Source organism: Coregonus lavaretus, assembly GCF_964263955.1.
Source record: "Coregonus lavaretus genome assembly, chromosome: 8".
Taxonomy (NCBI): Eukaryota; Metazoa; Chordata; class Actinopteri; order Salmoniformes; family Salmonidae; genus Coregonus; species Coregonus lavaretus.
This window is the reverse complement of record NC_139995.1, coordinates 48,580,864-48,607,538: the sequence shown is the minus strand read 5'-3', so window position 1 is coordinate 48,607,538 and position 26,675 is coordinate 48,580,864. Positions and strand designations below refer to the sequence as shown.

General features: G+C 46.7%; 1 protein-coding gene across 1 annotated transcript in view; it reads left to right on the top strand.

The window, feature by feature from the left end:
* Nucleotides 1-1,385: 1,385 nt before the first annotated feature.
* Nucleotides 1,386-26,675, top strand: part of LOC311133130 (disks large-associated protein 4-like) — a gene marked incomplete at both ends in the record, with an annotated part of 56,891 nt that continues 31,601 nt past the window's right edge. The window contains 5 exons of the mRNA XM_084166565.1: nt 1,386-2,705; nt 4,130-4,353; nt 8,747-8,842; nt 12,660-12,822; nt 16,420-16,684. Of these exons, the coding sequence (XP_084022691.1) occupies nt 1,386-2,705; nt 4,130-4,353; nt 8,747-8,842; nt 12,660-12,822; nt 16,420-16,684 (2,068 nt within the window). The remainder of the gene's footprint in view (nt 2,706-4,129; nt 4,354-8,746; nt 8,843-12,659; nt 12,823-16,419; nt 16,685-26,675) is intronic.

Here is a 26,675-nt window from a genome sequence, read left to right as displayed (position 1 = left end):
CTAGAGGATCTTGTTTCTCATGGTCTGAGAGTCTTTAGGTGCCTTTTGGCAAACTCCAAGCGGGCTTTCATGTGTTTTTTATTTGTTATACATTTGCAAAAATAAATAAAAACCTGTTTTCGCTTTGTCATTATGGGGTATTGTGTGTAGATTGCTGAGGATTTGTATTTATTTAATCAATTTTAGATTAAGGCTGTAACGTAACAAAATGTGGAAAAAATCAAGGGGTCTGAATACTTTCTGAAGGCACTGTATATGTTTTTGCTGATTGTTCTTTGTTATTGAGCCAAAAAGATTGGAGAAGTGGCTTATCCATACATCTCCATTTGGATAGATAACTCTTCGTGTTGTTGTTTGTTTAGTGTTATTCCAATTTTCCCAGAAGTAGTTAGATTCTATGGATTCTTCAATTACATTGAGCTGATTTCTGACGTGCTGTTACTTCTTTTTCCGTAGTGTATGTCTGTATTGTTTTAGTGATTCACCATAGTGAAAGCGTAGGCTCAGGTTTTCTGGATCTCTATGTTTTTGGTTGGATAGGTTTCCTTTTGAATTTCTCTCTCGCTCTCTCTCTCACACAAACATATACACACTCTTTCTCTCTCTGTCTGTCTCTCACTCACTCACTCACTCACTCACTCACTCACTCACTCACTCACTCACTCACTCACACACACACACACACACACACACACACACACACACACACACACACACACACACACACACACACACACACACACACACACACACACACACACACACACACACACACACACACACACACACACACACACACACACACACACACACACACACACACACACACAGACACAGACTCTACAATGCCGTGGCTGTAGTTGTTCATGACTGCTAACAATTGTTGGTTTCCACAAGACAAAATGAAAATGAACCCCCTGAACTGCATTGTTTCATTTCATTTCCAGTGTTTCAACACTGATGTTCACCGTGGAAAGCTGTGGGAAGCTGGCTCATTGATATCTAAATATTTCCTTCACAGCCCTCACAGGGCTAGTCTGTTTCTGAGCATAAATGGGTGTGTTTGTTTGCCTGCACATTTATGTACTGTATGATCTAAATTGTGTGTGTGTGTGTGGTGTGTGTGTGTGTGTGCGTGCGTGTGTGTTTTTGAAAGTGTGTATATTATATTGTGCAGGGATGCATTCAGGGGTGCGCTCGTCTGCATATTTGTGTGTACAGCATGACTGTGTATGCCATGCATCGGTGGGTTTGTGTCTGTCTGGACAGAACCTAAACTTCCTCTCTCTCTCTCGCTCTCTCAATTTTTTCTAGGACTTATCCTCCAGGCCTGTCGTCTCTTCCCGGCTGGGGAGTCTTCTAGAAGGGGGCCCCTCTTGACCACCATGAAAGGGTTAGGAGCCAAACGCAACCGCCACCTGTCTGACTCCTGCGATCCCACCCAGGGCCCCCCGGAGCCCCTGTACCCACACCAGGCTTCCACCCTGCCTCGGAGCCCCTACCTCCTCAGCCCCACCAGCATGGACCACTACGGCACCATGGACCCCCGCCACTACAACCCCAGTATGGACGCCCAAAACAACCAGGGATCCCTGCCCCCGGACTACTCCCTCCCCCTCAACAACCAGCTGTCCAACAGCAGCACCTTCCCCCACGTCCACTACAACTCCCATTACGACCCCAGCGACTTCTCCCCGCCACAGGAGGACAGCATCGGGGGCATAAGTACAGGAACCTTGGGCACCTCCATGTCGATGGGGATGGGGATGGGAATGCATGGCATGAGCGGTATGGGGGGCCTGCAGAGCAGCCGGGGGGCCATGATCACCAGTGGTTCGGCTACTATCTCCGGTGGGGCCAAGATGAACCGGCAGGTGCAGCCCAACCTGCTGGACCAGTTGGAGAAGCAACTGCCTGGGGGGCCTCGTGACGGCTTCAGCACGCTACAGCTCCATCGGAGCACATCGGCCGCCCTCTCCGTCGCCTCCAAGCAGCGCACCGACAGTCCCGGGCGCATCCGTAACCTGGTGTGCTCTGTCCAGAAGCTCTTCGCCAAGTCACAGTCCATGGATGGCCACAACATCAAGGGCGTCAACGGGCGTTCGGGGACGGGTAGCGGTAGCGGCGGGACCTCGTCCGGGACCGAGGACGGCGGGAAGCGGGACCGGCGAGCAAAGAGCAAAGACCGGGGCGGAGCCAAGTCAGACGGGGGCGGGACGGGCAAGCGGCGGCCGCGCTCCAACATGTCAGGCTACTGGAGCTCGGACGACCTGGACAACGCCGACCTCAGCAACTACCGCAACCCCATGGCCATGACGCTGGGACGCCCCACCACCCATGCCACCCAGCACGCCACCCACAGTACTACCTACGATGCCCAGCAGGGGGCACTACAGCAGCAGCAGGGACAGCAGAGCCGCTACGTGGTCCACAGCGGCTACAACACCATTAGCTCGTCTAAGAGCAGCAATGAAGTCATGAAGTACCAGCAGACGCTGCCGGGGCCCGGAGGTGGGGGAGGAGGGATCAGCATGGGAGTGAACAGTAATGACTTTAAGAAGGGAGGTTCGTGGTCGACGCTGACCCTGGGTCAGCCCACACAGGTGCTGCAGAAGGGCCACTCGTCTACCCTGGACCGGTCCATGCTCAAGTCTAAGTCGTGCCAGCAGGAGTTTGCCTGCCACTACCTGCAAGTGGGACGACGGGTGAGTATTATCTAACAAATGTCTGTTGTCAAAAGGATATCATCATATCGAATGATGTGCTGGACATAAAGAACATGTGGAGACATAGTGCATACTTAAATACAAATGTATTTACTTTCAAGACAGTTTGTCAGGTCTGACAAAGATCTGTTTGGATCTAAACATAAAACATGTAGTCTTGTCACTACAATAAAAGTCCTATATGTGTTAGACCATTTCAGTGTCAGGTTGACTATTCCTCTACTATGTCTCAGTCAGCTGTCTCGTCTTTCAGTTTGTTCAGTTTATTTAACTAAAATATAGCAATGTCTACCCCTTGGGTATCATTTCTGCAATTTTTTTATTTTATCAGCCTGACTTTATGTGCTAACATTTATGGCATACCACTGTAAATGGCACACACCATGTGACATTAACATGCTGTTATATAAATGTCAGCTCCAAGTCTACCTATAGAATTGATTTGATACTAATTGTTTTGACTTTGTTTTCAAGTTTCAAAGTCAAGATATTGCGGAAGGAGTTGGTAACGGCCCTGTAGCACTCTAATGATTTTATTTATTTTTTGTGTAATCGATAACACCATACCTATGGTCAAGAAAAGTAGAGTGGGGGTCCCTCAGGGATACATTTCGGGTCCTCTTTAGCCTATACTGTAGATACTGTAGATTATAGAGTGAATACTGTAAAACAAATGATATTATGTAAACATTTTTATTATACTGTCACAATCATGTCAATATAAATGGCATAAGGGTATAATGCCATATAGAAAAATGTACAGTACCAGTCAAAAGTTTGGACACACCTACTCATTCAAGGGTTTTTCTTTATTTTTACTATTTTCTACATTGTAGAATAATATTCAAAACTATGAAGTAACACATATGGAATCATGTAGTAACCTACATTTTCCGGATTGACTGACCTTCATGTCTTAAAGTAATGATGGACTGTCGTTTGTCTTTGCTTATTTGAGCTGTTCTTGCCATAATATGGACCTGGTCTTTTACCAAATAGGGCTATCTTCTGTATACCCCCTACCTTGTCACAACACAACTGATTGGCTCAAACTCATTAAGAAGGAAAGAAATTCCACAAATTAACTTTTAACAAGGCACATCTGTTAATTGAATTGTATTCCAGGTGACTACCTCATGAAGCTGGTTGAGAGAATGCCAAGAGTGTGCAAAGCTGTCATCAAGGCAAAGGGTGGCTACTTTGAATCTAAAATCTAAAATATATTTGATTTGTTTAACACTTTTTTGGTTACTACATGATTCCATATGTGTTATTTCATAGTTTTTATATCTTCACTATTATTCTACAATGTAGAAAATAGTACAAATTAAGAAAAACCCTTGAATGAGTAGGTGTATCCAAACTTTTGACTGGTACTGTATCTGGGTTGCTGCTGCTTGTAGGGGGACTGGAGTAGCACGCTGGGCCGCAGCGGCGGGGGAGGAGGAGCCAATGAGATCCCATGTCGGCGCATGCGGAGCGGCAGCTACGTGAAGGCCATGGGCGACCTAGAGGACAGTGACGACTCGGACGGCAGCCCCAAGCCCTCGCCCAAAATGGCTGCCCGCCGTCAGAGCTACCTCAGGGCCACCCAGCAGTCTCTGAGCGACCAGCTACCGCCACGCAAGTAAGCTCAGTACCAAAGTTTCATCACATGGATAATGGACATGTGAGCATAATGACACACAGTGCATTCGGAAAGTATTCAGACCCCTTGACTTTTTCCACATTTTGTTATGTTACAGACTTATTCTAAAATTGATTAAATTAAACATTTTCCTCATCAATCTACACACAATACCCCATAATGACAATGCGAAAACAGGTTTTTAGAAATGTTTGCAAATTTAACAGAAATAGAAATACCTTATTTATATAAGGTAAGTATTCAGGAGGTGTGACATGTAGAAAGGAGTCCACCTGTGATAAATTCAATTGATTGGACATTATTTGGAAAGGCACACACCTGTTTAAATAAGGTCCCACAGTTGACAGTGCATGTCAGAGCAAAAACCAAGCCATGAGGTCGAAGGAATTGTCCGTAGAGCTCCGAGACAGGATTGTTTCTAGGCACAGATCTGCAGCATTGAAGGTCCCCAAGAACACAGTGGCCTTCATCATTCTTAAATGGAAGAAGTTTGGAACCACTAAGACTCTTCCTAGAGCTTGCAGCCCGGCCAAACTGAGCAATCGTGGAAGAAGTGCCTTGGTCAGGGAGGTGACCAAGAACCCAATTGTCACTATGACAGAGCTCCAGAGTTCCTCTGTGGAGATGGGAGAACCTTCCAGAAGGCCAACCATCTCTGCAGCACTCCACCAATCAGGCCTTTATGATAGAGTGGCCAGAAGGAAGCCACTCCTCAGTAAAAGGCACATGACAGCCTGCTTGGAGTTTGCCAAAAGGCACCTAAAGGACTCGCAGACCATGAGAAACAAGATTCTCTGGTCTGATGAAACCAAGATTGAACTCTTTGGCCTGAATGCCAAGCATCACGTCTGGAGGAAATCTGGCACCATCCCAATGAAGCATGGTGGTGGCAGCATCATGCTGTGGGGAGGTTTGTCAGCGGCAGGGACTGGGAGACTAGTCAGGATCGAGGGAAAGATGAACAGAGCAAAGTAAAGAGATCCTTGATGAAAACCTGCTCCAGAGCGCTCAGGACCTCAGACTGGGGTGAAGGTTCACCTTCCAACAGGACGACGACCCTAAGTACACAGCAAAGACAATGCAGGAGTAGCTTCGGGACAAGTCTCTTAATGTCATTGAGTGGCCCAGCCAGAGCCCGGACTTGAACCCGATCGAACATCTCTGGAGAGACCTGAAATAGCTGTGCAGCGACGCTCCCCATCTAACCTGACAGCGCTTGAGAGGATCTGCAGAGAAGAATGGGAGAAACTCCCCAAATACAGGTGCGCCAAGCTTGTAGCGTCATGCCCAAGAAGACTTGAGGCTGTAATCACTGCCAAAGGTGCTTCAAAAAAGTACTTAGTAAAGGGTCTGAATACTTATGTAAATGAAATATTTCCGTTTTTTATTTTTAATACATTTGCAAAAATCTCTAAAAACCTGTTTTCGCTTTGTCATAAAAAAATATCCATTATAGAATAAGGCTGTAACGTAACAAAATGTGGAAAAAGTCATGGGGTCTGAAAACTTTCTGAATGCACTGTATGACATGGTAACACATTCAGGTGGAAGTGAACCTAGACTATAACAATAATAATTTCACACACACACAAATCCTCGTGCCCACTCTCTCTTTCTCTCTCACATCCACACAAGCACACATGTACAGTGGGGGAAAAAAGTATTTAGTCAGCCACCAATTGTGCAAGTTCTCCCACTTAAAAAGATGAGAGAGGCCTGTAATTTTCATCATAGGTACACGTCAACTATGACAGACAAAATGAGAAGAAAAAATTATCCAGAAAATCACATTGTAGGATTTTTAATGAATTTATTTGCAAATTATGGTGGAAAATAAGTATTTGGTCAATAACAAAAAAAATGCAATGCTTTGTTATATACCCTTTGTTGGCAATGACACAGGTCAAACGTTTTCTGTAAGTCTTCACAAGGTTTTCACACACTGTTGCTGGTATTTTGGCCCATTCCTCCATGCAGATCTCCTCTAGAGCAGTGATGTTTTGGGGCTGTCGCTGGGCAACACAGACTTTCAACTCCCTCCAAAGATTTTCTATGGGGTTGAGATCTGGAGACTGGCTAGGCCACTCCAGGACCTTGAAATGCTTCTTACGAAGCCACTCCTTCGTTGCCCGGGCGGTGTGTTTGGGATCATTGTCATGCTGAAAGACCCAGCCACGTTTCATCTTCAATGCCCTTGCTGATGGAAGGAGGTTTTCACTCAAAATCTCACGATACATGGCCCCATTCATTCTTTCCTTTACACGGATCAGTCGTCCTGGTCCCTTTGCAGAAAAACAGCCCCAAAGCATGATGTTTCCACCCCCATGCTTCACAGTAGGTATGGTGTTCTTTGGATGCAACTCAGCATTCTTTGTCCTCCAAACACGACGAGTTGAGGTTTTACCAAAAAGTTCTATTTTGGTTTCATCTGACCATATGACATTCTCCCAATCCTCTTCTGGATCATCCAAATGCACTCTAGCAAACTTCAGACGGGCCTGGACATGTACTGGCTTAAGCAGGGGGACACGACTGGCACTGTAGGATTTGAGTCCCTGGCGGCGTAGTGTGTTACTGATGGTAGGCTTTGTTACTTTGGTCCCAGCTCTCTGCAGGTCATTCACTAGGTCCCCCCATGTGGTTCTGGTATTTTTGCTCACCGTTCTTGTGATCATTTTGACCCCACGGGGTGAGATCTTGCGTGGAGCCCCAGATCAAGGGAGATTATCAGTGGTCTTGTATGTCTTCCATTTCCTAATAATTGCTCCCACAGTTGATTTCTTCAAACCAAGCTGCTTACCTATTGCAGATTCAGTCTTCCCAGCCTGGTGCAGGTCTACAATTTTGTTTCTGGTGTCCTTTGACAGCTCTTTGGTCTTGGCCATAGTGGAGTTTGGAGTGTGACTGTTTGAGGTTGTGGACAGGTGTCTTTTATACTGATAACAAGTTCAAACAGGTGCCATTAATACAGGTAAGGAGTGGAGGACAGAGGAGCCTCTTAAAGAAGAAGTTACAGGTCCACCATAATTTGCAAATAAATTCATTAAAAATCCTACAATGTGATTTTCTGGAGAAAAAAAATCTCAATTTGTCTGTCATAGTTGACGTGTACCTATGATGAAAATTACAGGCCTCTCTCATCTTTTTAAGTGGGAGAACTTGCACAATTGGTGGCTGACTAAAAACTTTTTTTCCCCACTGTACACACGTACACACACAGACACACCACACACACACACACACACAGCCCATGGCACCATTTTAAACGGAGGTGTGACATGTAGAAAGGAGACCATCAGGCTTCCAGCTCTTGGCATGCCTGTTAACAGGCCTTGCATACTAAAGAGGCTAAAGCAAACACACACAGTCAGACAAGCTGTGCTCACTCAAGCCTGGGATTAAGCACCGTCAGACTCCCACCTCCTACACATGCCAGAGCTCCGATTACGGTTTCCTCATCGTTCATTTACTAACGGCTTGGCCTGAAATGATAGAGTCCTCATACCGTAACGTTTCCGCAACATCACAAACACGATGCTATCTTCAGCTTCTGCTCAGACAGACAGTGAGTCACCACAAACTAAGCTATAGTCTCATCATCTCCCACTGACTGACTGACTATGGTTTCTAGCACATTGTCTCTAGATTACATGCTTTCTGAAGCAGACAGACACAGACTGGGCTGGACACAGTGCATTGGGTATCCTGTTCATTTTCACATAATGACAAACAAAATGAAACCCCATTTGGATGAATAGTGGCAGAGAGTGGGAGCACCAATGAGCAAGTTGCTGTGTTTTATTGTTTATGTCTCCGTTGATTTGCTGAAACAAAGACCTTTGTTGTGTTCTCTGGGTTCTCTGTGGTCAGGGCTGTATTGAAGTAAATGTGTGCCAATGCGATCTTAAACCTAATTTGGCACAAATGTAATTCCATTGGGGAGTTTAGAGTGGCTGGCTATTATTTGGTTCAGATTGCCACCACAAATTGAGGAAATCAAAAGGCAAAAGGAATACAGTACAATTTCATTCCACAAGAGGGCAGCAGATCAAGAAGCAATAAGTATTTATGACTGGTAATATCACTTCATACATTAAAATAAAAAAACTAATTGTTTTGGTCACAGACACATAGAAAAAGGGAATATATGACTTACGTCATTATAGAAGCAGATTATTGTTGATAGAGACAACACACACACACCATGATAACGTAGCAGGAAGGTTTTCTTAAAGAAGTAAAAACAAGGAGTAGAAAACACAAATTAATTTCAAACCTGCATGCTAAATGACTCTTATCCTGCTCCCCCCTGCCAAAACCCAAATGCCACACCCCTGTTCTCCCTCGTGGTCTGCTCCACCCTGGTTGGCAGGAGCAGCAGAGCCCTGGATTACGCCATGCTGCAGGGGGAGCTGGAGGCACTGTGGTCTCCTCTGCACAGTGTGTCCTCTCTGCACCAACTGGGAAGGTCAGTGCTATGCAGCCAGCCAATCACCACCAAGGGGGCAGGTTTATGCTTGCACCAGATTGGACGCTGTCCCCAATCAATCAGTCAGTCACCCCGCCCCCCAGGTCTTGCCCACCTCTTTGGTTCACCCATGCTCCGTCAGTGCCAACGCCATGCCACTCACCACCAGCCCTTTCCTCCAAGCTAATTCGCTCACCCCAAAAAAGGAGTTCCATTGCCCAGCTTGGCACCTTCCATGCCAGGGGTACCCCATCTTTACCCAAGGATCATCACAATCACATGACAAATGCAATGTCATGTCACTATCACTGTGTGCCAGCAAAGACCAAAATATGATATGCTCTCTTTTGGTAATCCAGTTCAGTATTTCTGAGCTGAATTTGGACAATTTTCCCTAATGCTCTTTGATATTGGCACCATGATGCGTGGAACAAGGCTTTACATATGCTTGACCTGTGTATCATTGGCTTTGCATTGTTTGGGTGCTATATGGGGAATATTATTGTAATGAGATGAAATGGGAGATATATTATTCACAGGTGTTATGATGGGGGAAGTGATGCTGACAGATGTTATGATGGGGCAGTGATGCTGACAGGTGTTATGATGGGGGCAGTGCAGCTGACAGATGTTATGATGGGGGCAGTGATGCTGACAGGCAATGTTCCCTCTAAACTGCACGCGATTTTGGCCGTGCAGCTCCTCCAGGACTGCCACGCAGAAGAAATGCCATGCCACGCAGAGATGCATGAGATTGAACTTCACTGAGTTCGCCTCATTAGTTTGAACTACAGTTGAAGTCGGAAGTTTACATACACCTTAGCCAAATACATTTAAACTCAGTTTTTCACAATTCCTGACATTTAATCTTAGTAGAAATTCCCTGTCTTAGGTCAGTTTACATACACTCAATTAGTATTTGTTAGCATTGCCTTTAAATTGTTTAACTTGTGTCAAACGTTTCGGGTAGCCTTCCACAAGCTTCCCACAATAAATTGGGTGAATTTTGGCCCATTCCTCCTGACAGAGCTGGTATAACTGAGTCAGGTTTGTAGGCCTCCTTGCTCGCACACGCTTTTTCAGTTCTGCCCACAAACGTTCTATAGGATTGAGGTTAGGGCTATGTGATGGCCACTCCAATACCTTGACTTTGTTGTCCTTCAGCCATTTTGCCACAACTTTGGAAGTATGCTTGGGGTCATTGTCCATTCGGAAGACCCATTTGCGACTAAGCTTTAACTTCCTGACTGATGTCTTGAGATGTTGCTTCAATATATCCACATAATTTTCCTTCCTCATGATGCCATCTATTTTGTGAAGTACACCCGTCCCTCCTGCAGCAAAGCACCCCCACAGCATGATGCTGCCACCCCCGTGCTTCACGGTTGGGATGGTGTTCTTCGGCTTGCAAGCAACCCCATTTTTCCTCCAAACATAACGATGGTCATTATGGCCAAACAGTTCTATTTTTGTTTAATCAGACCAGAGGACATTTCTCCAAAAAGTACGATCTTTGTCCCCATGTGCAGTTGCAAACCGTAGTCTCGCTTTTTTATGGCGGTTTTGGAGCAGTGGCTTCTTCCTTGCTGAGCGGCCTTTCAGGTTATGTCCATATAGGACTTGTTTTACTGTGGATATAGATACTTCTGTACCTGTTTCCTCCAGCATCTTCACAAGGTCCTTTGCTGTTTTTCTGGGATTGATTTGCACTTTTTGCACCAAAGTACGTTCATCTCTAGGAGACAGAACGTGTCTCCTTCCTGAGCGGTATGACGGCTGTGTGGTCCCATGGTGTTTATACTTGTGTACTATTGTTTGTACAGATGAACGTGGTACCTTCAGGCGTTTGGAAATTGCTCCCAAGGATGAACCAGACTTGAGGAGGTCTACATTTTTCTTTCTGAGATCTTGGCTAATTTCTTTTGATTTTCCCATGATGTCAAGCAAAGAGGCACTGAGTTTGAAGGTAGGCCTTGAAATACATCCACAGGTACACCTCCAATTGACTCAAATGATGTCAATTAGCCTATCAGAAGCTTCTAAAGCCATGACATAATTTTCTGGAATTTTCCAAGCTGTTTAAAGGCAGTCAACTTAGTGGATGTAAACTTCTGGAATTGTGATACAGTGAATTATAAGTGAAATAATCTATCTGTAAACAATTGTTGGAAAAATTACTTGTGTCATGCACAAAGTAGATGTCCTAACCGACTTGCCAAAATGATAGTTTGTTAACAAGACATTTGTGGAGTGGTTGAAAAACGAGTTTTAATGACTCCAACCTAAGTGTATGTAAACTTCCGACTTCAACCGTATATAGATCAATGTTTTTTCTGTGATCGAATCAACATTATATCAGCCCCTTTTCAATGCAACAAAACAAAACAAATCTAACTTTGCAAGATTGAGTCTGTGATTTTGTTGTAGGCAAAGCCAGAGCACAACGGAGTAGAATTCTATTGGCGGGGGTAGCCCACAAGCAGTCTTTTAATCACCCGCGAGTGAATGCGCTTTTCAGATCAGAGCGCAGAGCCGTGCGTGTGTACATTTGTTGATATTCTTTGCTAGTTAGCGAGTTATTAGCCCAGTTTTAAATAAGTATAGGTCAGCAATGGGGAGTTACTGCTTCCTACAAGAGCACAAAACGTGTAGGCTACATTTCAAGCGCTATTTGAAAAAACAGTCTGGTAAAAAGCTTGTCTTAATTAAAGGGGCAGTGTTGTACTTTGAGACAGGCTTGAATATGCAAATATGCCAATAGGCAGAGGGGTAGCCTACATTGTCTAATTCTCTGTATGGTAATAATAATTAATTGTATTTTGTAAAGTGATTTCTTGCATCATACAACACAATACAATGCAATTTACAGTCACCTATTTTGCCCATGGTGTTACAGACCAAGTAAAAAATAATAAATTAATGTCAAGCCCTTCATAATGTAAAAACGTTTTTAAACATCTCATGCAATGTAGGCCTGCATTGAACACCACATATAGGCTACTGTAGACTATATCATAGAAATAAAAAGCTATTTCCACGTGTAAATGTTATGGGATTTGCTCCATTGGTTTTGTTGGTAGGCCTACATTATGCTCAAATAGCCACAATAGCCTATTGGCTACTGTCTAAAACTGTAAGGGTACAGCCTCAGTGTTCACTGTAAATTCTCACAACATTCAAGTTTCCGCTCACAAAACCTAAAAATTAGCTCAGTGCCCCAAAGAATTAGAGGGAACATTGCTGACAGGTGACATGATGGGGGCAGTGATGCTGACAGGTAATGAAAGGAACCAGGGATGAGAAGTGACCTAACCTGCATTTCTTTCTTTCACCTCTTATCTGCCCCTCCCCTCCTCTCTTCTCTACCTTTCTCAATTCCTCTTTCCTCTTCTCTCCCTCCTCTCCTCTTCTTTTCTCTGCTGCTTTCCTCCTCCCCTTTCGTCTGATCTTATCTCCTTCTCTCCTCTCCTCACATCAACTCTACCCTCCTCCTCTCCTCACATAAACTCTACCCTCCTCCTCTCCTCACATCAACTCTACCCTCCTCCTCTCCTCACATCAACTCTACCCTCCTCCTCTCCTCTCCTTCTCTCCTCTCCTCACATCAACTCTACCCTCCTCCTCTCCTCTCCCTCCCCTCCTTCTCTCCTCACATCAACTCTACCCTCCTCCTCTCCTTCTCTCCTTTCCTCTCTCTCCTCCCCTTCTCTCTGATCTCATCCCCTCTCACATCAACTCTCCTCCCCTCTTCTTCTCTCCTCCCAACCTCTCCTCCCCCTCTCCTCTCTTCCCCTGTTCCTCCTCCTCTCCTCTTCAGCTGTCTTCCTTCACTGCAAGAGCTGTCTACCAATCGTAGCCTGGACAACCTGGACTGTCTGGGGGGTCCGGTGAGGGGCTCCCTGTTCCCCCGCTGGGACGATGAGGACTTCAACCAGGGAGGCGGCTGCAGCACCCTGGGGAGGAGCAGCTGCATGGGCCAGGTCAGAGGTCACCAGGGATGGGGTCGTGGGGTACAACTGGCATGGGACTCATTTTTGTGTCGGAATAGTGAGACTGTACATAAAGAGGGAGATAGATGTAGACAGGCACAGAGAGGAGAGTGACTGAGACAAGGCTCAAACCCTGTTGCCAAATGACATGAGTCATCCTGAGTTGGGAGCATTACCACTACACCAGACTGTGGCATTTTAGACCATTTCATTGAACAGATTTTTATTTTTAGAGTGACCTATCACATAAACTCTCCACTCCTACACCTCAGTAGACTCTGTTCTAATGAGGTAGAAGAGTATGTATACACCGGAATCCCAACACAGGAAGACCCATTACCCTTCTACTGACAAGGTCACCATGGTGATAAAGAGTGCCTGGATCCTCTCTGATCTTTTACAAAAGGCCTGTCAACCTAAGCTTTACAGTCCATTAGTATATGTTTAGCATTTTGACCCCATCTTGGGGAATTTAAAACGTTTTATTCCGAAAATGTGTGTTGATTTACATGTAAATTAGTAGAAGAGTTATTTAGAGCTGCAAGATACAATGTTTATTATTACAACTCATTATTTCAGAAAGCCTTCCTGTGAGATTTTACTGTATATCAAACAAAAACAGTACAACAATGCAATTGAATAGACACATAGTGCTGTTATAAATATCCAGTACTATAGGACTTCTGGAGCACAAACAGGTCTGGGACCAGGTTATAGATCTCAGGCTCTCACTTTCTCTCTCTCGTTCTCTCTTTCTCTCTCTTAGTCTTTTGCTCGCTCTCTCTCTGTCACTACTCCCTGCTCTTTGATTTGTTACCCCTAAAGCATGCAACCGAGCCAACTCCATAAGTGACAACTCAAACACCATATTTATTACATCCCTGTCACTCCAACACTGTGTTAGGCTTGCATCTTAGTAAGCTTGGTCATGTCCCTCAGTCAAATCTCAGTCCTTCATTTGCACTGCTGCTCTAATCTAATTTCTCACCAATTTTATGCAAGTCAATCAAATGACTAGTGTTTATTTTTATTTTATTTTTTATTTCACCTTTATTTAACCAGGTAAGCCAGTTGAGAACAAGTTCTCATTTACAACTGCGACCTGGCCAAGATAAAGCAAAGCAGTGCGATAAAAACAACACAGAGTTACATATGGGGTAAAAAACATAAAGTCAAAAATACAACAGAAAATATATATAAAGTGTGTGCAAATGTAGCAAGTTATGGAGGTAAGGCAATAAATAGGCTATAGTGCAAAATAATTACAATAGTATTAACACTGGAATGCTAGATGTGCAAGAGATTATGTGCAAATAGAGATACTGGGGTGCAAAAGAGCAAAATAAATAACAATATAGGGATGAGGTAGTTGGGTGGGCTAATTTCAGATGGGCTGTGTACAGGTGCAGTGATCGGTAAGGTGCTCTGACAACTGATGCTTAAAGTTAGTGAGGGAGATAAGAGTCTCCAGCTTCAGAGATTTTTGCAATTCGTTCCAGTCATTGGCAGCAGAGAACTGGAAGGAATGGCGGCCAAAGGAGGTGTTGGCTTTGGGAATGACCAGTGAGATATACCTGCTGGAGCGCAGACTACGGGTGGGTGCTGCTATGGTGACCAATGAGCTAAGATAAGGCGGGGATTTGCCTAGCAGTGATTTATAGATGGCCTGGAGCCAGTGGGTTTGACGACGAACATGTAGTGAGGACCAGCCAACAAGAGCGTACAGGTCACAGTGGTGGGTAGCGTATGGGGCTTTGGAGACAAAACGGATGGCACTGTGATAGACTACATCCAATTTGCTGAGTAGAGTGTTGGAGGCTATTTTGTAAATGACATCGCCGAAGTCAAGGATCGGTAGGATAGTCAGTTTTACGAGGGCATGTTTGGCAGCATGAGTGAAGGAGGCTTTGTTGCGAAATAGGAAGCCGATTCTAGATTTAACTTTGGATTGGAGATTCTTTATGTGAGTCTGGAAGGAGAGTTTACAGTCTAACCAGACACCTAGGTATTTGTAGTTGTCCACATACTCTAGGTCAGACCCGTCAAGAGTGGTGATTCTAGTCGGGTGGGCGGGTGCCAGCAGCGTTCGATTGAAAAGCATGCATTTAGTTTTACTAGTGTTTAAGAGCAGTTGGAGGCTACTGAAGGAGTGTTGTATGGCATTGAAGCTCGTTTGGAGGTTTGTTAACACAGTGTCCAATGAAGGGCCAGATGTATACAAAATGGTGTCGTCTGCGTAGAGGTGGATCTGAGAGTCACCAGCAGCAAGAGCGACATCATTGATATACACGGAGAAAAGTGTCGGCCCAAGAATTGAACCCTGTGGCACCCCCATAGAGACTGCCATAGGTCCAGACAACAGGCCCTCCGATTTGACACACTGAACTCTATCTGAGAAGTAGTTGGTGAACCAGGCGAGGCAGTCATTTGAGAAACCAAGGCTATTTAGTCTGCCAATAAGAATGCGGTGGTTGACAGAGTCGAAAGCCTTGGCCAGGTCGATGAAGACGGCTGCACAGTACTGTCTATTATCAATCGCGGTTATAATATCGTTTAGGACCTTGAGCGTGGCTGAAGTGCACCCATGACCAGCTCGGAAACCGGATTGCATAGCGGAGAAGGTACGGTGGTATTCGAAATGGTCGGTGATCTGTTTGTTAACTTGGCTTTCAAATACTTTCGAAAGGCAGGGCAGGATGGATATAGGTCTGTAGCAGTTTGGATCTAGAGTGTCACCCCCTTTGAAGAGGGGGATGACCGCGGCAGCTTTCCAATCTCTGGGGATCTCAGACGTTATGAAAGAGAGGTTGAACAGACTAGTAATAGGGGTTGCGACAATTTCGGCAGCTAGTTTTAGAAAGAAAGGGTCCAGATTGTCTAGCCCAGCTGATTTGTAGGGGTCCAGATTTTGCAGCTCTTTCAAAACGTCTGCGAAGAGAAGTTAAGACAGTTTTGATTAATACTATGAAAGTGACACTGAAACTAATTGGCAGTAAAAAGAACAATAAAAAAAAAACATTTAGCTTGTTAACTACCTTGGACTTTGACTATAAGTTGCTATAATGAGCTGATTCGGGATCAGGACAAAGTGTTACTGCTGCACTTTGCTTTCCTCTCACCCAGCCTTAATACTGTAATGTGTCCTTTTGGCTGCATTTTATTGCATACCCACCAAATGTCACACAGGTGGAGCTAGCTCACTCCTCTAACAGATACTGTCAGCTGTGCTCTCCATGGCAGACCTGGCTGGGTTCAAATAGTATTAGAAATGTGAAAAACTCAGGGTGTTTGCTTCATACTGCCTGAAGTACCTGATGGGTGGGGTTGGCACATTTGGGACTATTCCGTTGGTTCCAATACGCTAGGTAAACTTGATTAAGCACAGTTAAAGTATTCGGGAAAAATCTAAAATACTACTTGAACCCAGGTCTAACGACCATGGACTATCTGGTCCCGGGACAAACCATGCATTTCTGTCCCTAGCTTGAAGCAGTAGCCATGCAACGCTGTCCCTCTCACTCTACCACTGCCACCCAGGCCAAGATGCCAACCAATGCCACTAGTGCCAACCTGCCTCTCTCCTTCCAGCTGCGGGACCTGGAGATGATTAGCCAACGCTACGAGGATAGCTGCTCTGAGTCCGCGTTCCGAGAATCCCACAGACTCTCGCGCTCCCATTCCCAGGCGGTGGAGCCTCCGGATCTACCAATGCCCACGTGCTTCCGATCCCGTAGCCATAGCTACCTGCGGGCCATCCAGGCCGGATGTTCACAGGATGACGACACTGCTTCCATGGACTCGGATTCGCCGCCGCCGACCGCCACTACCGTTCGCACCTATAGCACCAGCACTGGTGAGTAGGCTTACCTACTGATGCTGATCTAAGGTCAGTTTTGCACTTTAACCTGCTAATGGTTGAGCTTTGCATTAGGGAGCTGGGTATTAGGTTAAGCTGATTCTAGATCTGTGCCAATGGACAATTTAGCTGGATTTTTATTGTTCTTGCATTGCCGACAATGAACCCGCAAGTAAGCATTTCGTTGGACGATGTGGCGTATACCATGTGTGTCCCGTACATTAATATAATTTAAAACTTGAAGAGAGTGAAAGAGCCTGTTTTGGATTATGCAACGTACCCTACCATGTCGCTGATGAAATTATATTCCTGAATTAAGTTTTGTGTTATTGGTTTGTGGCTGCAAACTGTAATGCCGTGTGAAGAGAATTGTGAAAAGTGGTGTGAAGAGAATTGTGAAAAGTGATGTAATCTTATGGGTCGAGATTGACAGAGATTGACCTGGTTATTGGTTATGTTTGTGTATATAATTATACATGTGAGCTCTCCCCCTCTCTCTGTTTGAATGAGGTTTAACCAATAGAACTCTACATTAATCATTTCTTCTTGGCTAGCGGCGCTGTTGACCGTTTTCGCCACGCCACTTGACCCGGTTTAAAGAGACCGTTTCCTGGACAAAAGCTTGCTGCTACTATTTATCGTCTTTGATAGATACTGTTTCGACTTCGGCTGTTTGGAAGTCAACAGCTCCTGCAATGTTGTCTTGATTTTTTTAAAAATGCTTTTTTCTTCTGACAGGCTACGAGGGTAAGTGTTTGGTGCCAATAATGTGACTTTTATGGAAATATCTATCCATCTATCCGAATCGGTTCTCATTGTAAATCCTGAACAGTTTTGCAATCTATATTGTTCGAGAATGTGACGCAAGGGATAGGCTACTGTATGGATGCATTACTGTAGCCGCTGCTATTTGATTTTGAAAGTAAACCTGCCGCGAGGACACAGTTGAGTTCAGAGGTATAATAAGAACGGTTGAGTTTCGGAATATTTGGCCACTGTCTATAGATGCGCAATCATAGGAAATCGACATCAGAGCGCGCGCGATGTAGCATAATGTAAAGTCAGGTTTAATTCACTATTGTGTGCGAAAGGCGGATCATATTGTATTTAACTGTAAGTCGCTCTGGATAAGAGCGTCTGCTAAATAAAAATGAAAATGTACCATTTATTTTGTTTTTGTGTAGGCTATTACCAATAAGGTATCGAGGTTTATCTGAGCAACTTCATTCTACATTTCTGTGCAAATAGCCTGCCCTATAGCTAAGGAGATCAATTCTCATTGCCAACGAAGCAACCTCACTTTTAATGTAGGCTATTGGTTATGTAAGCTATACAAATAAAATTGACATAATGTCTATATCACCCTGAACCAGTGAAAGGAAATATGTTAGTCACAAGGTAAGACCAGGTAAGACTGACTGTGGGAATTGTGTGCCATATTACAATTTGTTTGTTGTTTAGTATCGTTGTTGCCATAGAGCAGGGTTTCCCAAAAATGGTCCTGGGTCCACGTTTTGGTTTTTGCCTTAACACTTTAACACTACACAGCTGATTCAAATAACCAATTCATCATCAAAAGTGTTGATTATTTGAATCAGCTGTGTAGTGTTAAGGCAGTGTTTCCCAAACTCTGTCCTCGGGACCCCAAGGGATGCCCATTTTGGTTTTTACCCTAGCACTATACAGCTGATTCAAATAATCAAAGCTTGATGATTAGTTGATTATTTGAATCAGCTGTGTAGTGCTAGGGCAAAAACCAAAACTTGCACTCCTTGGGGTCCCCAGGACCGAGTTTGGGAAACCCTGCCGTAGAGGACTATCAGCACAATAGAAAGAAACCACCTAATGCGGTTTACAATGGGCCATTCACTTTCACATATGAATTTACTCCTGACATGTTTAGGCAGCTCCTCCACCCAACGTTTCTGTTCTCCCTCCCTCCCTCAATCCTTAGTTACAGATCAGATGCCTGCCCTGAGGGCCATATTGACCACTACTTTCCCCCCTCAAGTGTTTTTATTGCTTATGGGCTTGTATGGGTCTCTCTCTGCCACTATGGTATTATTTCGGGGACCCACCCCATCACCATGTAAAGCTTACTAGAGTGCTCTACTGCTGAAATCAGGAGTACTGTTGTTATTTACATTACATTTACATCATTTAGCAGGCGCTCTTATCCAGAGCGACTTACAAATTGGTGCATTCACCTTATGATAGCCAGTGGGACAACAACTTTACTATTTTTTTATTATTATTATATATACATATATATATATGTTATTTTTTTTTTGTGGGGGTGGGGTAGGGGGGGTAGAAGGATTACTTTTATACTATCCCAGGTATTCCTTAAAGAGGTAGGGTTTCAAGTGTCTCCGGAAGGTGGTCAGTGACTCCGCTGTCCTGGCGTCGTGAGGGAGCTTGTTCCACCACCATTGGGGTGCCAGAGCAGTGAACAGTTTTGACTGGGCTGAGTGGGAACTGTGCTTCCGCAGAGGTAGGGGGACCAGCAGGCCAGAGGTGTAAGAACGCAATGTCCTCGTTTGGGTGTAGGGACTGATCAGAGCCTGAAGGTAAGGAGGTGCTGTTCCCCTCACAGCTCCGTAGGCAAGCACCATGGTCTTGTAGCAGATGCGAGCTTCAACTGGAAGCCAGTCGAGTGTGCGGAGGAGCGGGGTGATGTGAGAGTACTTGGGAAGGTTGAACACCATACGGGCTGCAGCGTTCTGGATAAGTTGTAGGGGTTTAATGGCACAGGCAGGGAGCCCAGCCAACAGCGAGTTGCAGTAATCCAGACGGGAGATGCCTGGATTAGGACCTGTGCCGCTTCCTGTGTAAGGTAGGGTCGTGCTCTGCGAATGTTGTAGAGCATGAACCTACAGGATCGGGTCACCGCTTTGATGTTAGCGGAGAACGACAAGGTGTTGTCCAGGGTCACGCCAAGGTTCTTTGCACTCTGGGAGGAGGACACAACAGAGTTGTCAACCGTAATGGCGAGATCATGGAGCGGGCTGTCCTTCCCCGGGAGGAAGAGCAGCTCCGTCTTGCCGAGGTTCAGCTTGAGGTGGTGATCCGACATCCACACTGATATGTCTGCCAGACATGCAGAGATGCGATTCGCCACCTGGTTATCAGAAGGGGGAAAGTTATGACCATGTTATGACTATTTGGGTGCCCATGCAAGGACTAGTGCCCCCTGCAATGGGAGGCTGGGTAAGTGAGGTTCTGTGTTAGCCATGGGATGAGTGGGAGATTACGAGAGGGCAACCAAATCATACATTAAAAACTGTTCTGTTAAGGAATCTCCCAGGTGACTAGAATAGAATATAAAGACATGCTTTAAAGAGCAGCTGAGCATTTTGAGGGCACTCCAAACTGACACTCCAAGTCCACAATACTTGCACCGACCATCATCCTGCCACTTGCAACGAATTGTCATTCAAGATAAATTCACATAATTATAGGATCTTCTCACTCTGTCAACAGAGTGGCGTACACCTTCTAAAGTAGCGGTGGCACCTGCCAAGTTCTACCCCTTTGGCCTAGTGGAAGGAACAATCACACTCTATCATGGGAGGCAGATTCCAGGATGAATGCTCAACAGCTCTCCCAGAAAATGGCTCATTACTGTAATTAGTGTAATATAGGGATGAGCACATATACTCTGTGTACTCGGTTAAAGAGCATATTTGATCCCTCTTATTAGCCACTTCCCCTCTTCTGCTCTCTATGCTAATCTGTTTCCATGTGGACGGAGGAGATCTGGAGTAACATCTTCTAAATATGTGTATGAGACCAATAAAATTAGATTTATTTTGGATTTGATATGAGACAGCAATGCTCAGGAAACTAAATACCCACTGGGCAAAAACTGGTTTAATCAACGTTGTTTCCATGTCATTTCAACCCCAAAAAATGTATGTGATGACGAATCAATGTGGAAAACTGATTGGATTTGCATAAAATCATCAACGTAAGGGATTTTATTTATTTTTTCACCCAACTTTTAACCTAAATCCAAAGACAGGGTGACATTTTTGGTTGATTTCACATTGAATTCATATTAGTTGACAACTCAACCAAATGTAAATCAAAACTAGACTTTGAACTGACGTGCCCAGTGGGGAGAGCTTGGCACTAAATAGTTGCGTTCTTCACTTACATTCTAAATAAATGTTTTACATACTTTGGTCTTTTAAAGCCCTTTAATGGAGTTCCATCACCAACAGTGATGTAGGTTGTGGGAATGTGGTTGGCCAATTTCCCTTTTCCAGAAGCTTCTCATAGCTAACTGTAGAACCCTAATAACGGGACACACTCACTCGACTGTGGTGAATGGAGAGTAAATTGTAGTTTTCAGTGATTAAATAGTGGTCCAGTTACCGAAGGGAGCCAAGAAACTGCAGTGTGTAATTTTCCTGACTCTAGCCCTGCCTAGCATAGCGAAGAGCTAGTGAGCTACACACTCGGCAGTGAAAGGACTAAGGATGACTCATTCACACCGACGAGCTCATAATGCCACACTAAAACCTAGGTGTTAGCGGAGAGATCAGCTGTAGCTATGTGGGTGTGATCTATGATCCATGAGATCATACCATTCCAAACGGCCATCCTCCTCAACTCCTCCCAACACACCTCTGGAGATCAGCTATAGGGACTTTCTCAGCCTCATGCTGTGTTCAGTCGGTATAAACACAACACAGAATTCACAGGACTGACAGGGGTTAATTGGTGCTTTTCAGGCCCCAAGTTTCAATCGTTTTTCTGCATTTCGTGGACTTTGTGTCGACAACAATGTCGACCTTGCTTAGAGTAGCAGCTGAATGTCTGGCTTTGGTTGAAGCAAGCCTTGTGAATTCTAGAGGAAAAGTGTGCTTCGTGAGTTAGCTTGTGGCTAATGTGGTCACACTGAAACAATAGTCTTTTAGGTCTGTTTTACTGTGGGCAGACGACATTGAAAAGAGGTTGGGGAGTTCATTTGGCCACTGAATGGGCTGCAGTCCTTAAGGGAAGGTAGCCAAACCACCAATACCAGGTCCAAATCCTTTATATTCTGTGGAGAGATTACAAGCGGCAATTCCAAGATGGCGGATAAGCAGAAGCAAGTTAGGTTCTGGGTTGCTAGAATCAGGAGGGCAGGCACCTAATTTGTGTCACGACTTCCGCAGAGGCTGCCTTCCCTCCTTGTTCGGGCAGGTTTCAGCATTCTTCGTCACCGGCCTACTAGCTGCCGCCGATCCATTTATCATCACTCCACTTGTCTTGTCTAATTAATCACACACACCTGGTTCTTATCCCCAATTAGTCATTGTATAAGTGTTCCCTCTGCTTCCTTGTCTGTGTGGGTGATTGTTTGTAGTGAGCTGTGTGTAGCTCGGTTGAGCTACCCTTACCTTGTTGTTGTCAGGGTAGATATTTCCCCTGTGCCTGAGTTTTGTTGTCGCATGCTTGCGCAACTGTTTATCGACAGAATAAACTATTTGGATGCGTATTACTCTCCTGCGCCTGACTCCTTCTATCACACGCATCACAGAATTACCCACCCGCTATGGAGTCAGCGGGAGAAGAGCGCATGCCTGGAGTCATGGCACGGGTCCAGGAGTACTCCACGATGCTGGCCAGCTTGGGGGAAGCGATGGATCGGGTTCTTCAGGTAGTCCAACGCCTGGAGAGGAGCAGACCCGATCTGTCGAGACCAGCTGGCCAACCGGATCCAGCCACCTACACCCCAGCACCGGGAGGGATCCAGATATCCCGACCACAGGCGTTTGAGGGGACAGCGGTGTTGTGCCAGGGATTCCTCCTCCAATTGGAGCTTTACTTCGCCAGCATCAGGCCGGCACCATCGGAGTGGAAGAAGGTGTCCGTCCTCGTTTCCTGCCTCTGTGGGAAAGCCCTGGAGTGGACCAACGCGGTGTGGAACGAAGGAGGAGCTGCGTTGGAGGACTACAGGGAGTTCGCTCGCCTCTTTTGGGCGGTATTTGACCACCCGCCCGAGAGGCGGGTGAGCGACTGGTCCACCTGAGGCAGGGGACGAGGACCGCGCAGGACTTCACGTTGGAGTTCCGGACGCTAGCAGCGGGGTCCGGGTGGAACGAGCGGGCCCTGATCGACCATTTCCAGTGCCATCTGCGGGAGGACGTCCTACGGGAGCTAGCCTGCCGGGACACCATGTTGTCCTTCGATAAACTGTTGGACAACCTGCTGGCAGCCAGAGGACCTCCTGGTAGGGAAGACTCGGACCTCGAGCCGATGGAGCTGGGTGGAGCCGCCGGTCGAGAGAGCGGAGGAGGACAGCGACAGTGCCACTGGTGGCACAAAGAGACAATCCACCACACATCGTAGTCAACGTTCTTTTGGGCCTGGAGGCGGCAGGCAGGGTACTCACACATCACCCCAGGTATCGAACACCCACACTTGTTCAGAGCCCTCTGTTGTGCACTGTACCCTACCTATCCACTTTCCCGATCACATGGTAGTTCCCCAGTGTAAGGCGCTAGTCGATTCAGGCGCAGCTGGGAACTTTATGGATAAGGCATTCGCACGCCGTCAAGGCATTTCATTGGTTCCCCTCTCCATTCCACGTCCCCTCAGAGCACTCGCTAGTCGACCATTAGGGTCCGGATTTGTTACGGAAGTCACTATACCAGTCACCATGATCATTCAGGAGAATCATTTTGAGCAAGTGATATTTTTCGATTATTGAATCTCCTGCTTTCCCTGTGTCCAGATAGTACCTCCACCGTGCGCATTCCCCCCGAATACTGTGATCTGGCGCAAGCGTTCTCTAAAACGCAGGCGACTAAGTTACCACCTCACTGGGCGGGGGATTGCGCAATAAACCTCAGGGTAAACGCTGTACCTCCTAGGAGTCATATATACCCCCTGTCACAGGCAGAAACGGTGGCTATGGAGAAATATGTCACAGAGTCCCTGCGTCAAGGGTATATACGTCCCTCCACTTCATCCGCCTCCTCAAGTTTCTTCTTTGTGAAGAAGAAGGATGGAGGTCTGCGCCCGTGCATTGATTATCGACCACTGAACAGGGAGACAATCAGATATAGTTATCCTCTCCCCCTCATTCCTTCAGTGGTTGAATCGATGCATGGGGCGCGCTTCTTCACCAAATTGGATCTCAGGAGTGCGTACAACCTGGTGCGTATCCGAGAGGGAGATGAGTGGAAGACAGCATTCAGCACAACCACGGGGCATTATGAATACCTGGTGATGCCCTATGGTTTGATGAATGCTCCCTCAGTTTTCCAGTCCTTTGTGAACGAGGTGTTTCGGGACATGCTTGGTCGCGGTGTAGTGGTCTACATCGATGACATCCTGGTGTATTCCGCTACTCGCACTGAGCATGTGTCCCTGGTTCGCAAGGTGCTGGCCCGACTGTTGGAGAATGACCTTTATGCTAAGGCAGAGAAGTGTATGTTTTTCCAGCAGTCCATCTCCTTCCTTGGATACCGCATTTCCACCTCGGGAGGAGATGGAGGTAGATCGCATTTCAGCCGTGCTTAATTGGCCAACTCCAACCACTGTTAAGGAGGTGCAGCAATTCCTTGGCTTTGCCAACTACTATCGAAGGTTTATCCGGGGCTTTGGCAAGGTCGCAGCTCCCATCACATCCCTGTTGAAGGGTGGGCCGTCCCAGCTCCGCTGGTCTGCTGAGGCGGATCTGGCCCTCAGGATACTGCGGGGTCTGTTCACCTCAGCTCCGGTACTAGCCCACCCCGATCCATCACTACCGTTTGTAGTGGCGGTGGATGCGTCCGAGGTAGGGATGGATGCTGTCCTATCCCAACGCTCGGACACGCCACCCAAGCTCCGCCCCTGTGCCTTCTTCTCGAAGAAGCTCAGCCCGGCGGAGCAGAACTACGACGTTGGTGATCGGGAGCTGTTGGCTGTTGTCCGAGCTTTGACCGTGTGGAGGCATTGGCTCAAAGGGGCGAAACACCCTTTCCTCATCTGGACAGACCACCGTAACCTGGAGTACATCCGGGCAGCGAGGAGGCTGACTCCTCGCCAGGCCAGGTGGGCCCTATTCTTCACCCGGTTTGATTTTACATTGTCATACATTCCGGGTACGAAGAACGTGAAGGTAGACTCACTGTCCCGGCTGTATGACACAGAGGAGAGGCCCAGAGACAACACCCCGGCCTCCCGCATTGTGGCGCTGGTAGTATGGGCGATGGATGCGGATAGAGAGCAGGCATTACGCACAGATCCATCTCCACCGCAGTGTCCAGCTGGGCTGCAGTACGTGCCTGCTCTTATCCGTGATCGTCTGAGCTTCTGGGCACACACGTCACCCTCCTCTGGTCACCCAGGTATCAGTCGTACAGTGCGCTGCCTGAGCGGAAAGTACTGGTGGCCTACCTTGGCTAAGGACGTGAGGGTGTGTGTCTCCTCCTGCTCGGTGTGTGCCCAGAGTAAGGCACCTAGGCACCTCCCAGCGGGTAAGCTACAACCATTACCAGTTCCACAACGACCATGGTCTCACCTTAGCATTGCTTTACTGACCTTCCCCTCTCCCAAGCTAACACCACCATCCTGGTCGTTGTGGACTGCTTCTCAAAGTCCTTCCACCTCCTTCCTCTGCCCGGTCTCCCCACGGCCCTGCAGACTGCGGAGGCCCTGTTTACTCACGTCTTCCGGCACTACGGGGTACCAGAGGGTATAGTGTGTGACCAAGGTCCCCAGTTCACGTCCAAGGTCTGGAGGGCGTTCATGGAATTTCTGGGGGTCTCGGTCAGCCTGACCTCTGGGTTCCACCCCGAGAGTAATGGGCAGGTGGAACGGGTAAATCAGGACGTGGGTAGGTTCCTGCGGTCCTACTGCCAGGACTGGCTGGGGGAGTGGTCTGTGTTCTTGCCATGGGCAGAATATGCCCAGAACTCTCTCCACCACTCCACCACTCCTCCACTAACCTAACGCCTTTCCAGTGTGTTCTAGGGTCCTGCGGTGGATGACTGGTTTCGGCGCGCGGAGGAGACGTGGGATGCTGCCCACGTTCACCTCCAATGCACCGTGCATCGTCAGAAGGCCAACGCTGACAACCACCGCAGTGAGGCCCCCGTCTTTGTCCCGGGGGATCGGTTCTGGCTCTCGACCTGGAATCTGCCCCTCCGCCTACCCTGCTGGAAGCTGAACTCGCGGTTTGTGGGGCCGTTCAAAGTCCTGAGGAGAGTCAACGAGATCAGATATAGGTTATTACTTCCCCCTGATTACCGTATTAACCCCTCGTTTAATGTTTATCTCCTCAGGCCGGTGGTAGCTGGTCCGCTCCAGGAGTCTGAGGTGCGGGATGTCCCTCCACCTCCTCTGGACATCGAGGGGGCCCCGGCGTACTCGTTCCGTTCCATCCTGGATTCGAGGCGTCGAGTGGGGGGCCTTCAGTACCTCGTGGAGTGGGAGGGGTACGGTCCGGAGGAAAGGTGCTGGGTCCCAGTGAGTGATATCCTCGATCCCTCCATGTTACGGGATTTCCACTGTCGCCATCCGGGGGTACTGTCACGACTTCCGCCGAGGCTGCCTCCCCTCCTTGTTCGGGCAGGTTTCGGCGTTCGTCGTCACCGGCTTACTAGCTGCTGCCGATCCATTTATCATCACTCCACTCCACTTGTCTTGTCTAATTAATCAGACACACCTGATTCTTATCCCCAATTAGTCATTGTATAAGTGTTCCCTCTGCTTCCTTGTCTGTGTGGGTGATTGTTTGTAGTGAGCTGTGTGTAGCTCGGTTGAGCTACCCTTACCTTGTTGTTGCCAGGGTAGATATTTCCCCTGTGCCTGAGTTGTGTTGTCACATGCTTGCGCAACTGTTTATCGACAGAATAAACTCTTTGGATGCGTATTACTCTCCTGTGCCTGACTCCTATCACACGCATCACAATTTGTCTGTCCATTGTCCCTAATTGGCCAATCCCATTCCTATCTATGGTACATTTCCCATAAATTAGCATAGCGAACCAATACCATTTGTTATGTT